Below are 14526 nucleotides of genomic sequence, written 5' to 3'. Positions count from 1 at the left end.
GAACAAAAAAGCAAAGGAAAGGCTACATATGGCCACCCTTCTTCTACCCCTAGTTATCAGAAGTCTAGGTTCTCCAGCCTTTGGGTTCCAGGATTTGCATCAGAAGCCCCCCACCCAAATTCTGAGGCTTTTTGACTTGGACTGAGTCATATTATCAGCTTGGAGGTGGCCACTTCTCTATTTCCAATAATCACAAGAACCAATCCCCCTAATAAATTCTCATCCATACATCCATCTCTTGTTGGTTCTGTCTCTCTGAATAACCCTAATTAATCAACATGTGCCAAAAACCAACCTTGTAAGCAAGACAGTTTCACGAATTGATGGATTTTAAAGAGCAGTCAGGCTTATTAATTCTTTTCTGTAAGTGACCTTCCTGATTTTTAGTTAACTACTCATCTACTGTGCCACTTTTAGGTATTATGACTGCATTAGATTCAAAAGCTAATCAGCTATGACTTTAAAAAAAAAAAAACATATGAGGTCTATATTTCCTTTTTCTTTATGTCCACAGTCTTGTGTAAGGTCTTTCCTTCACATAAGATGGGTATATTTGTGGAAGATCTTTATCTACATTGAGGAATCCAAGAGGCTGGTAGAGGGGTCACTTTGCTCTCAGACTAATAATGACTACTGATAATCTTTCAATACATTAAACAAGTTTTACTGATTTATTAATCTGAAAACCATTTTTATTTTTATATGACATTTACATAACTATACCCTGAAAAAAATCTTCAGCATAAAAAATTGTATACACCAACTCTACCCCTTAGACCAAATAAAATATTTATTCCATAAGAAAAGCATATTTTAATAATGATTTATATATATGAATATATCTGAATATTTAACATCTGCACAATACCCTATCTTATATTTCAACAATTATTTATTGAAGAATTTTGGGTGATTTTCAGTTTTTACTTATTATAAATGAAGACTCAATGAATGTCCTTGTATGAGTATTTATAAACATATCTAGAGTACTTAAGTCCTATATAAGGAATTGCTAAATCAGAAAGAAAATATCCTATACATATTAATGAACTCTCCAGTACAGGCTTTGTAAATTTATACTCTTCACAGTGTACAGAATTATTAATAGTTACTTTAAACCAAAACTTAAATTTAGATTACAAAAATTTTAACCTTTGTCAGGTAAACCAAATAAGAACCTACCTCGACCACTTCCACTGCCACTTCTGCTTTGGTAAGTGTCACCATTACCTGTAAGGCATCGTTTTGAAGAATATTTAGAGAAAATACAGCTCCCACTCAAGCACATCCACTATATTGCTATTTCTGTTCAATACACTGTAACTACTTAGGGTTCCCCATCCCTTAACCCTCTTTTCTCTAGATTGAATTTAAACCTTACTTTCATATGAACATTTTCATCAATAATTCTTTTCATTTTTTTCTTCAAATCACACAGATTATTTTCCCCTAACTTAAAAACTTTTTTTTGAAACCAAGCCAAACATCAAGGTATAATTCACATTTCAAATTACAAGAAATAAATCTTTTAATATAATGTAAAAGAAATAATTTACAGTGCACATATTTTATAGGGAAGGCAAAATGATTCATGTATTTTTGCCTAAAGATCTAAAACAGAGAAAATCAGGAACCAACCTAGTATAAATATGTATATTATATTTACTAATTATAGTGCTAACGGCATATATGATTAGTATTGAGTAATACGTTTTATTTCTTACCTGTACCACTTAATGCTGGTCTTCTAGAACCAAAAAGGCTACCAGCCCTCTGTGTCCCCTCATCTTGGTCATATTCATTACCTTGATTTGGAGAAAATATAATTATATTACTTTTAAGAAGTTTTTAATCATTTAGTAAAGAGAAAAAGGGTCAAGTTATGGTATCAGAAATTAAAATACATGGGCTAAAATAGTTTAACAAGAATCAAAATGAGTATTTTTCAAAGTATTACAGAGAGGATTTCTCTATAAATTATATCCTTCAATTACAAATTACTGTTTTGAAAACATTTTATTTTAAACTTTTTTATAAAATAAGTTAGGGCCAATGCTATCTCAAAATATAAGCAAAAGATAAATCTCCTGCCAAAAGTAGCACTGTTAGTGCCCTCAGAAACTTCACACTGCATCATTTCACTGCTTATTCTCCAGCACAGCATCCCTACTCCCACCCACCGTTGCCAAATCTAATCTTAACCAGCCCTGTACAGGCCTTTTGCTTGTTTTTTGTTTGTTTTGTTTTGTTTTTTAAAAAGTAGGACAATTTACTAATCTGCTTCACATTTATTAAATCATAATTGCAAATATTTGATGTTTTTAGCTTCCAAAACCACTAATCTATAATCTTCTATTAGGAGACACATGTATTCCAACAGTCATTTATGAAGACAGCACCTTAGCTCTAAGAAATTATGGCTGGAGGAATTTTAAGGTAGAAAGCCACATTGGTTGAAGCCACATATGTTGAAGTGTAGAGCCATACAGAAGGCCACCTACTGAAAAGGTAAGCCATATTACCAAGGCCCTAAAAAACTTAACAAAATGCAATACTAAAAAACTAAGTCACATAAAACTTCTGAAAAAATTCATATATTCCAATTTAACCAATATGTAATTGTATCTAAAAATGATGTTATATGATATGGGTGATTAATTTATATAAGCCACTGTGCTAAAATATTTTCATTTAAACCTCATAACAACTTTATGTGATTTTTTAAAAATCATTTCCTTAACAAATGAATCACACCATTTGCAATCCACTACTAACTTGGTCTTCCTAAACCAAATCCTCCACGGCAACCTCGGAAACTACCTCTTCCACCTCTTCTGGATGGCCCTGAAGCTTCCGAATCATTTCCATCTTGATAGCCTATAATATTAAAACACACACACATATACAAGAACAACACAAAACAATAATAACAAAGAAATCTTGGGGACATGATGACCAGATTTGTTTTGCATAATTCAATAGCATTAAGTAAATACTCTTTAAGACATTAATGGAAAAAAAAGAAAAAAAGAAAAGCCAGAATTGATCATAAATGTAAAGACTTTACTAATATAAATAGATATGGCTATGAAGAGAAAAACCCACTGCTGGCTTTGAGGAACAAAACTAAATACAAGTAAAAGAAAAACTTGTCACTTAAAACACTGAAAGTTGCCATAAATGAACCATTAACTGAACTTCTACAACCTACAAAAGGATTAATTAATCATAGGCTTATATTTACTCCCAATAGACAAATACCTTAATCAAAGTACAAATAGACACATATAAAATCTCAATTCCTGTTAGGCAATTCATTTTTAATTCAACTAAAAACCAACAGAACTAGTGAACAATTCAAGTAAAATTTGATTCTACCTAAGGCAAAACCAGATCAATTCTAAACCAAAGTGTCAACTAGACAGGAAATAAAGAAATTGAAAATGTTTAGTTTATGCATTTGCAACTATTTACACCTAAAGAGGATGCTCAATAAAAGTGTAAGTCCTATACATGCTACTTATTGACAGCAGATTGTGCATGTTTTAATAGCCTATTTAAAAATGACAGAAATAATTAAAAGTAGATTCACAGTTCTGCATCACCCAAACCTTACACTCCTCAATTCTGTCAACAGTATATATCAAGTTACTTTTATATTCTAAATTACTTATTTGTGCTATTATAGTTTTTAATTTTTTTAAGTTGTAGATAGACATAATGCCTTTATTTTAATTTATTTATTTTATGTGGGGCTGAGGATTCAAACTCAATGCCTCACATGCGTGAGGTAAGTGCTCTACCACTGGGCCACAACCCCAGCCCTGTGCCATTATTATTATTATTATTATTTTAGTTGTAGATAGACACAATACATTTATTTGTTTATTTTTATGCAGTGCTAGGGATTCAACCCAGTGCCTCACGCATGCCAGGCAAGACTCTACCAGTGAGCCACAACCTCAGCTCCCATTATCTTTTAAGAAAGCTTGTCAGGGTATATCTGAATTAAAAAAAAAAAGTTTATATTCTGGATTCTGTTTTTTAAGGTATAAGTTACTTTGTAAGAGTATAAAATATACATATAAAATTTTAAAATATAATAAAATGAAAACCACTTAGGTTGAACAATTTATATTTTATCTTCCATATTTGTTAAGTACTTTCACATTTTCCATTTACAAGTTAGAAATTTCCTCAACTCCTTTGATTTGAATATTCATCTGTTTAATCTGTCCAACCCATCACTGTTTTTTATTTTAATCACTACTCTTTTTTTGTAAATACAGAAAGAGTCCTTTTAAATCTACCTTCCCTGTCTTAGCCTGTGTAATGCCTCAGCATCTTTCATATATATATCTTAATACCCCCAAAGAGAAAAAACTCACACATTTAAAGAAATATGCTCTTTCCCTTCAGAGTTGAAGCCTATTCTGAGTTATATAATAAGACTAATAGCTAGAGATGAAAACAACATGAGTATTACATAGAATCAATTCTGCACAGCCTTGTTTTCAGGGAAGGCAGAAACTCCCTGTATCCTACATAATCTTAAAAATTATCCTTGTTGAAATAAATAGGATAAAAGGAAGAATAAGATACAAAGTTAAAAATAAATGAACTAGGCAAGGTGAGATGGCCCACGCCTCCCATCAGCTTGGGAGACTGAGGCAGGCAGATCACAAATTCAAAGCCAGCCTCAGCAAAGGTGAGATGCTAAGCAACTCAGTGAGACCCTGTCTCTAAATAAAATATAAAATAGGGCTGTAGATGTGGCTCAGTGGCCAAGTGCCCCTGAGTTCAATCCCTTGTACCCCCAAAAATAAATGAACTACAGCCACACTTTCAACACAAAAATCTGAAAAATTATGAATAAAGATGTCATAAAACATAGGCATATTTTTAACCTTATATAAAAATACAGATAGGAAGTATATATAATATATATCAAAATACATTATATCTGGGAAGATATCAACATAAAATGTAAAGTTAAACCATCCTTTAGGCTAACAATTCTAATTTTTAATGGCTTTGAAAAAAATATGACATAATATTTTTTAAATCTGGGTAGTAACATACAAAATGTTTGTAATAAAATATTCTTTACCATTCTGCATCATTGAAATATTTTGAAATTAACCACTTTTAAATGCCATTTTCATAAAATAACACCAATTGTTGGAGGAGCAGTGCTGCAGATCAAACCCAGAGCCTCCTACATGCCAGGTAGATATTCTATCACTGTTACACACCCATTAGACATTAACATATTTTTTAAAGTAACAGGATTCCTTCTGGAGGTATACTCTTAAGTTGTTGATGGACCTTTATTTTATTTATTTGTATGTGGTACTGAGAATCAAACCCAGTGCTTCACACACGCTAGGCAAGCAGTCCACCACTGAGCCACAACCCCAGCCTGTATTCTGCATTTTATAAGGGACCACTGACAATCTCTTATAATTCCAGAAGATGTTTGGTAACAATCTTCAGAAAAAAAATGTCTGGTTAAAAGAAATATGAACATATTTAAGAAAAGTACTTACCATAAATTTATTTAATGAGGTCAATATATAAACCTGTGATATATAAAATTCAATTGTTTTTATACACTATCAAACAAATAAAATGGAAAAATGTGGTGTAATATGCACCACTACTAACATCAATGAACAAAGCAACTCCAGATTTTGACTACTCCAAAAAGGCAAGAAAAAAAATGAACAAAAACTTCGGAATTTTTTCCAACTCTAATAATGAATCAAAGGTTTGCAACAATTCAGGGAACATTTAGGGAAAAAAAAAAAGGAAATTTTGTAGCATTCTAACTTACCCTGGTCCCATTTCTTGGCAACTCCACCTCTAAGTTACATAACCAAAAGACTTAAAAACAGGGATTCACATAGATGAATGTTCAATATTATTTTCTCAATGACCGAAAACAGAAAACAATGCAAGTGTCCATCAACAGATGAATGGATAAACAAAACATGGTAAAGATGTAAAATGGAATATTATTTCACCATAAAAAGGAATGTAACTCTGATACATGCAACAACCTGAATAAACATTGAAAACATGGAACTAAATGAAATACGTTATACACAACAGGACAAATAATGTATAATTCCACTTGTAAGAAATATCTAGAACAAGCGAATTTTATAAGAATGTAGAATAGAGGCTACCAGAGATTGGGTATGGGGAGTTAACTGCCTACAGGATACAGAGTTTCTCTTTGGGTGATGAAAATGGTAATGGTTGCACACACTGGAATGTACTTAATGTCACAAACTGTACACTTTAAAATAGTTAAATGGCAAGATTCTATTATGGTTTCACAAAAACAACAACTAAAATTTTTCCAAATCTAATTATATCAATCTACATACCCAAGAAGCTCAACTCAAAGGAAGATAAACCAAAACAGATTGGCACCTAGACACATCTATATAAGAGCAACAAATGATGCTGAGAAAACTGGATATCCACAGGCAAAATAATCACATCCAACTTCACACTATAAATGAAAATGAACTCAAAATGGATCAAAGATAAGAGTTACAACTACAAAATTTTGGAAAGAAACATAGGCAAAAATCTGACACCTCAGATTAGGCAACAGTTTCTAGATGACACCTCAAAGCACAAGCAACAAAAGGGGGGGAAAAAAAGATAAATTAGACTGCAAAGAATGTCAACTTCTGGGCTTCAGAAAATACAACAAGATGATAAAGACAACCCAAAAGGAGAGAAAATATCTGCAAACCATGTATCCGATGACACTCATATTGAGAATATGTACATAATCTCAGAACACCAAAAAAAAATAAAATTACCCAATTGTTAAAATGATCTGAACAGGCATTTCTCCAAAGATTCACAAATGTCCAATAAACACACTGGAAAACTGCTCCACATTACAGTCACCATAAAAAGCAAATCATAACCACCACAATTAGTATTGGTAAGGGTGTGGAAAAACTGGAACCCTCATACATTGAGAGTGGGAATGTAAAATGATGCAACTGCTATGGAAAACAATTTGAATTGCTGGAACAATTGAATTTTTTCATTAAAAAGTTAAACACAAAAGTTACCATGTGTTCATATAAAAACTTGTACATAAATGTTTATAGCAATATTAGTCATGGAAGCAACCCAAATGTCTTCACTGAAGAATAAACAAAATGTGATATATCCATACAGGAATATTATTCAGCCATTAATAAGTATTATCATCTACTTCACCATGGATAAATCTTGAAAATATTATGCCAAGCAAACTTGTGTGCCAGACACACAAGACCACATACTGAATTATTTCATCTACATGAAATATCTAGAATCAGCAAATCCACAGGAAGTAGACTAGAAGATATGGGGAGAGGAGCAAATGGGATTAAGCGCTAACCTGTATAAGATTTCTTTTGGGGGAGAAAAAAATGTTCTGGAAATAGTGAAAATAGTTTCACAACAGAATGAATGTATTTAAAACCACTGAGGTGTACACTTTAAAATGGTGAATGTTAGGGGCTAGGGTTGTGGCTCAGCAGTAGAGTGCTTACCCAGCATGTGAGAGGCACTGGGTTCGATCCTCAGCACTACATAAAAATAAATAAATATATTGTGTCCAGCTCCAACTAAAAATAATATATATATAAATTTTTTAATTAAAAATGCTTAATGTTATATGAAATGTTAGCTCAATAAAAATTATATGCATCACAAAATATCAAAAACTCAAGTATAGGAACAAGGACTCAGCAGTGAAAACTACAAAATATGGTTAGAAAACATTAAAGACCTAAATAAATGGGTAAATTCACAGACTGAAAGACAGACAATAGCAAAAAAAACTAATTCTCCTCAAATTAATCTACAGATTCAATGCAATCCCCCCCAAAAAATGCCATTAAGTTTTTACTAAGGTTTGAATGTCTGCATCCCTCCAAAATTCACATTCAAATCCTAATTCCCAAGGTGATGAGACAGAAGGTAGGGGTCTTTAGAGAAGTGATTAGGTCTTGAGGGCTCAGCCCTTATGAACAGGATTAATGTTCTTTAAAAAAAAAGCCCCAAAGAGCCATTGTGTCTCTTTCATCATGCAAAGACAGAGAATGAGAATGCACAATCTATGAACACAGGAAATGAGTCCTCACCAGGCATCAAATCTGCTGGTGCCTAGATCTTAGACTTCTCAGCCTACCAAACTGTGAGAAATAAATTTATGTCACTTATAAATTGCCCTATTTGAAATATTTTATTACAGTAGTCCAAACCAAGTTTTTTTTTTCCTAAAAATGAATAAGTTGATTATATCAAATGAAAATTGCAAAGGACTAAGAATAACCCAAGCAATCATAAAAAGCAGTAAACTTGGAAGATTTACACTACCAGATATCAGGACCTATTATGAAACTACTCTAATTACATTATGTAACAATGGAGCAAAAATAGAGGAAGTGATCACTTGAATAGAGCCAAGTTTAAAAACAGATACATATACTTCTGTTACTAGTTAAGGACAAAAGCAGCCCTCTAGTATACACTGGAAGAAAGAGTCTTTTCAATAAGTGACATTAAGATAAATGGATATCCACCCATATGGAAAAAGCATACCTCAATTTTTATATAAAAATAAATTTCCAGTGACTAGGGGAGGCTGAGTCAAGAGGATTTCAAGTTCAAAACCAGGCTCAGCAACTAAGCGATGCCCTAAGCAACTTAGCAAGTCCTATCTCAAAATGAAAAATTTTAAAAAGGGGGCTGGGGATGTGGCTCAAGTGGTAGTGCGCTTGCCTAGCATGCGTGCGGCCCGGGTTCGATCCCCAGCACCACATACAATCAAAGATGTTGTGTCCGCCGAGAACTATAAAATAAATATTTTTAAAAAAAATTTTTTAAAAAGGGCTAGGGATGTGGCTCAGTGATTAAGCGCCTCTGGGTATCCAAAAAAAAAAAAAAAAGGCACTAAACAAAGATAGTAAATTGTGCTTGATTAAAATGAAATGAATAACTTCTATTCACACCAAAAGACCTCCAACATAAATGCCATACAGGAATTATCTATACAATTCTTGAAACTCTTCTGTAACTTTTATCATTTACAAATAAAAAGGTAAAAATAAAGATGTCCAATAGAAAAATGAAAATGAGACTTAACACACTTCACAAGGTTCTGTCCAAATGGCAGTGCTCAACATTTCATTAGTATACCAAAAATTGCAAATTAAAATCATAATAGGATACACAGCAGAATTGTTAAGACGAAAAAAAATAAATGTCAAGTACATTGCTAAGAATGTGGCGATATCTTAGTATAAACACTGAAAACATTTTTCAATTGTTATCAAAGCTAAAAATATACAAAGCCTGGTACCTACCAATTCTACTTCTGAGTATATACCAAAAGTCATCAAAATACTAGAAATACTTTTTTAATAGCACAAAACTAGAAGTAATCCAAATATTCATCATTAGAATAGTTGAAACAAACAATACTATACAGCAATGATAATGATCTAAAATTGTAACCAATAATATCAGTGGATCTCACAAGATCAATGGATCTTAAGTGAAAGCCAGACACTAAACAGTATATACTGTATGATTCCCTTTATACTGAGTATAAAAACAGACAAAATTAATCTACACTGCTAAGAAGCCATAAAAGATGTAAACCGGGCTGGGGTTGTGGCTCAGAGGTAGAGTGCTTGCATAGCATGTGAGAGGCTCTGGGTTTGATTCTCAGCACCACATATAAATAAATAAAGGTTCATTGACAACTAAATAAAAATAATAAATTTAAATTTTTTTTAAATAATAAAGGTAAACCTTCAGGTGAGGTGTTGTAAGTGAAAATAAGCATGAAATGGGACTTCTGTGTGCTAGTAATTTCCATTCCCTGACCTAGATGCTGGTGAACATTAGGTGTGATTGATTTACAAAAAAATTACTGCATTATATGCTTTTAATATGTGTACCTATGTCATGCCATGCTTCACAATAAATATTCATTTACTAAGGGATCACTATATGCTAACTTAATACCCTCTCATATATGTCTACAGTGAAAGGGAATCAGAAATACCCTGTAAAATGACTATGTCCCTGCTAATCACTCTACACTGGTCTTTAAGTCATAATCAAGCACACACATTTAAAAATGGTTTTTGACTGCCTCACTTAAATATGAATCATACTAATTTAGTTAAAATAAATGTAAGCTATTCACTCTTCTCTGTAAGCAATCAGAAATTTTAAAATCTAGGCAGTATTTTTCATTAATGTCAAGAATTGCTTTCAAAAAAAAGAATTTCAAAAAGATGGGTCTGTTTTTTCCTTAAACTTCTGCACCACCCTAAGCAACTCAGCAAGTCCTATCTCAGAATGAAAAATTTTAAAAAGGGCTAAGATTCAATTCAGAAAACTGCCTTCCCTCATTCTGAAATCCAGTGCTAACTTCACTAGGGAAAGTCTATCATTCAGCCAGCTAACCATGTAATGGGAAAAACAATGTTCCCAAGTTGCAGTAAAACACTGATGCATCTAACTACTATGTTGTCCCAAACAGAAGGCCCTTTAATCATAGATCAACACATCTGTAGCAATTTTACAGTAACTTCACTATAGGTTTTATGGGTTTTGTTGTTCTTTTGTCAACGTATCTCCATATATAATTGAAAATTAAGTATGATAATTGTTATACGATTTCATCTCAAATTCATTAAAAGTAGAATTAGTAGAGTAAGGTGGAATATTGCTATACTTGAACAAAAACTAATCTAAAATTTCTTTTCTCCTCCAAATATCCAGCGACTCTATTCAAAGACAAACACATCCCCTATTCCATCTTAACCATGATAGAAATTTCACAACATCCCTGTTCTGTAATTTATAACACATTCTTGAAATCTCAGGGGAAAAAATACCCAGTAATGTTAGAAAGTGGAAAAAGGGGCACCTACTGAATATTCTCTTAAGTATTATTAAATGCTCAAAACATATGCACCAAGGTATTTTTCTTAAAGGGTTTCACCACCAGAATTTTTCTTTTTCAACTTCTCTAAAAATCAGTTTTATCAGTTTAGTATCCCTGTCTCAAGTATAAATTGTTCCAAAACACTATCCTTACCGCCTCTCTTGGAAAACCCTCTGTTCCGTGTTTGATTATCTTCACAGTCATTAGTAGACTCTTGAATAAAAATTAAACATGTGAATAGCATCCAAATAAATTCCTTTAGAAACATAATATCTAAATAACACTGTCACAGATAAATTAGTATGAAAACAAAAACATTTTCATAAAACATTTTAATTCTTGAAATAATTTTTCTAATATTCTTTTTTTTACTTGTAGATGGACACAATACCTTTATTTTATTTGTTTTTATTTTTATGTGGTGCCAGGGATCAAACCCAATGCCTCATGCATTCTAGGCAAGTGCTCTACCATTGAGCTACAACTCCGGTCCCTCTTGAAATAATTTTAACAATGGAAAGTTACATTTTAATTCTTGAAACATTTTAATAATGGAAAATGCCTAATGTTTCTAAATATTATTCATTAAGTATATAATTGAAAACCCACTATTTTCCAAGTATTATCCTAGTAAAAACAAGCCCCAAAATAAAAATTTCATAACAGTTATCTAAACAGTTATCAAGTGACTCTCAAATGTGAACCATAGACCACTAGAAATACACGACTGTTTTATTTATGATCTTATTTTTCTCTCATTTACTGTTTTTAATAACTGAGAAACCGATGCTTTATTATATATACATGCCCACTTCTCATTCATCCTAATGAAATAATTTAAGGACATCCTGGCTTTTCTATTTATAACAATATTATCAAGTAACATTAAAACAGGATTTTTAGGGTCTGGGGTTGTGGCTCGGTGGTAGAACACTTGCCTAGCATGTGTGAGGCACTAGGTTGGATCCTCAGCACCACATAAAAATAAATATCTATCAACAACTAAAAAAAAAGAAACAAGAAAAATTTTTAAAAAGTGGGGGATGCATTTTAACAATGGAATGAGGCTCCCTAGGAGTTACCTGGAGAATTAGTCAGACATAAATGCACAGGCCCCACTCCTAGAGTTTATTCCAAAAAAAGTAGAGAAACAATGAGATGTGAGTGATTTTTCAAATTTTAAAAGTTCTAAGCTTTCCTGAAGATTCCAACAAAGTCACTTTGAGAACTAGCTATGGTTTCAAGAGATCTTTGTAGCCAGGAACCTATAATCCCAGCGGCTCGGGAGGCTAAAGCAGGAGGATCCTGAGTTGAGCAAGCTGGTGAGGTCCAAAGTAACTCATTGAGACCCTGTCTCTAAATACAAAAAGGGCTGGGGATGTGGCTCAGTGGTTAAGCACCATTGGGTTTAATCCCTAATACCCCCAAAAAAAAGAAAGAAAAAGAGATCTTTGTACATGTAATTAATGTTTAATAACTGAAAACTTTAATAGCGATGATATAAAGTAACCAAACAGTTTGTAGGCTATCAGCAAAATTCCTGTGTAAAAGCACTATCTATTTAATGTTTTAATTTTACCAAAAATAATAACTGAGAGGTCTAGTTACAGGCTATTTGAGCTGTGGCAGACAACTGACAAGTGTTCCTGAAGAGTCATCTAACAAGACAACTTCTTGGAAAAGATTTAATGTAAGGGAGATAAGCAGAAAATGAAGAATTTTAGAAGAAAGGTTGGCCCTAAAATAATGATGATAAATAACATTTGTTGCCTTAAAGAAAAAATGATACTGATTAATTTGGAATCTGGCAAGAATAAAGGAGTCTTACATACATTCTTTGACCAATTATATGCCTAAAACAAATCTATATTTATTTTGACTACCCTGGGAAGTGAAACAGAATAATGACCTTCAGAGAAGTTGGATAAAGGATATATGAAAACTCTCTGTACTATTTTGGCAACTTCTTGTGAATCAAACTATTTCAAAATAAAGTTATTATATGAAAAGAAAAAAATCTCTATAGAGCTAGAAGATAAAGCAAAGAAATGAGATAATGAATGCAAAATTAGTTATAATCTATCATATAATATAAAAACAATAACCCAGTAGAACTTAGTATGTATATAGCATTGTTCTAAATGCACCTATTTGTATTAATTAATTAATTAAATTTTAATTTTAACATTTAATTTTTTAGGCAGGGTCTTGGCTATGGTATCTAGGCTAGCCTTGAACTCCTGGGCTCAAACAATCCTCCTGCCACTACATCTGTTGTTTTGTATTAATTTTCTTTTTCCCAGAGCTGAGGATCAAACCCAGGATCTCACATATGCTAAGCAAGCACTCTACCACTGAGCTAAATCCTAGCACCGTATCAGTGTTTTAAATTCTCACAAAAACCTTATGAAGTATAATTCTAAAGAAAATGAAATTTTCAAAAAGGTTCAATGCTTTTTCCAAGTTAATACAACTGTCAGGAGATGGATCTGGGTCTCATATCTAGGGTTTCCAACTCTAAAACCTGAACTCCTTATCACTACATTATAGCAGCCCAGGAAAACTAGACAACAGAGGGAAAAAAAAAACAGCCAAAAAACACTATGTATATACAAGTAAAAACTTCTACCATGATCTCCTCCTGAGTTTGTCAAAACTTTTAGAAACAAAAGAATATGAACTATTTATATTATTTTTTTCTTTTAGGATAACTAAGAATGAAAACAGAAGAAAGTGAACCACTATGGAGAAAAGTCTGGGAGAAACTGAAATATGTGCTCATATGTTCTTTGACTTACCATCTCTAGGAAGGAGTGAACTGGGATAACTGAATGATCTTGGGATAAGTGGAAATAATCATAAACATTCCATGGGTTAAAAGTTGGGAGGTTAGAATAGAAACAGTAGAAACAGTAAAGAAAAACATGGTGATTTTTTTCTGTAATAAATACTAGTTCTGTTATGTATGTTTTCATTTAAACAGGAAAGGAAAAAAGCAAAGAGAACGAGACTGGGAATAGTTTGGGATATTAAAATACAACCTCATTTCAAAAGAGTTTTTAAGTAATCAGGTCTAGTCTTTGAGTTTAGTAAGATCAAGCCTCAAACTTTTTTCTCCCCACTTTGGTACTAGGGACCAAATCCAAGGCTTCATTTCTGTTAGACAAGCACTCTACCACTGAACTATATTTCTAGCCTAAGCCTCAAACATTTAATGAAGAAAAACAAGACAACCACAAATGTATCTGATACTGAGTTTTGTCTTTTCTTTCACATGAATTCTTACTTAATCTGCCTAACAACCTATAAAATGGGTGGTGGTCTTCATTCTACAGAATATAATACTATGACTTTAGAAAGATTAAGCAATTTATTCTACCATCATTCAATTAGCAAGTAGCAAATTACTCCAAAGTGTTTTATGCTATAAAGATTCTACACAGTGGTTATCAAATAAAGGATATATCATAATCATGAGGGATGTTTTAAACACAAGTTCCAAAGCCTCACCCAAATATTCACAATCATTTTTAGGAAAG

General features: G+C 32.4%; 1 protein-coding gene across 5 annotated transcripts in view; it reads right to left on the bottom strand.

The window, feature by feature from the left end:
- The window catches only part of Ddx4 (DEAD-box helicase 4), a 51514-nt gene that overhangs the window by 19176 nt on the left and 17812 nt on the right, over positions 1-14526 (bottom strand). For 2 of the 5 annotated variants that reach the window (XM_026385930.2, XM_026385933.2), the window contains 4 exons: positions 11141-11200; positions 2776-2877; positions 1725-1805; positions 1189-1230 (listed from right to left, as the gene is read on the bottom strand). In XM_026385930.2, coding sequence (XP_026241715.1) covers positions 1189-1230; positions 1725-1805; positions 2776-2877; positions 11141-11200 — 285 coding nt within the window. Of the gene's footprint in view, positions 1-1182; positions 1231-1724; positions 1806-2775; positions 2878-11140; positions 11201-14526 lie in introns of all 5 variants that reach the window. The other 3 variants (XM_026385929.2, XM_026385932.2, XM_026385931.2) reach the window with 3 other exon arrangements.

The sequence above is a fragment of the Urocitellus parryii genome, chromosome 1 (genome assembly GCF_045843805.1).
Source record: "Urocitellus parryii isolate mUroPar1 chromosome 1, mUroPar1.hap1, whole genome shotgun sequence".
In the NCBI taxonomy this organism is placed as follows: domain Eukaryota; kingdom Metazoa; phylum Chordata; class Mammalia; order Rodentia; family Sciuridae; genus Urocitellus; species Urocitellus parryii.
The sequence above is the reverse complement of the archived record's forward strand: the minus strand, read 5'-3'. Positions and strand labels throughout refer to the sequence as shown.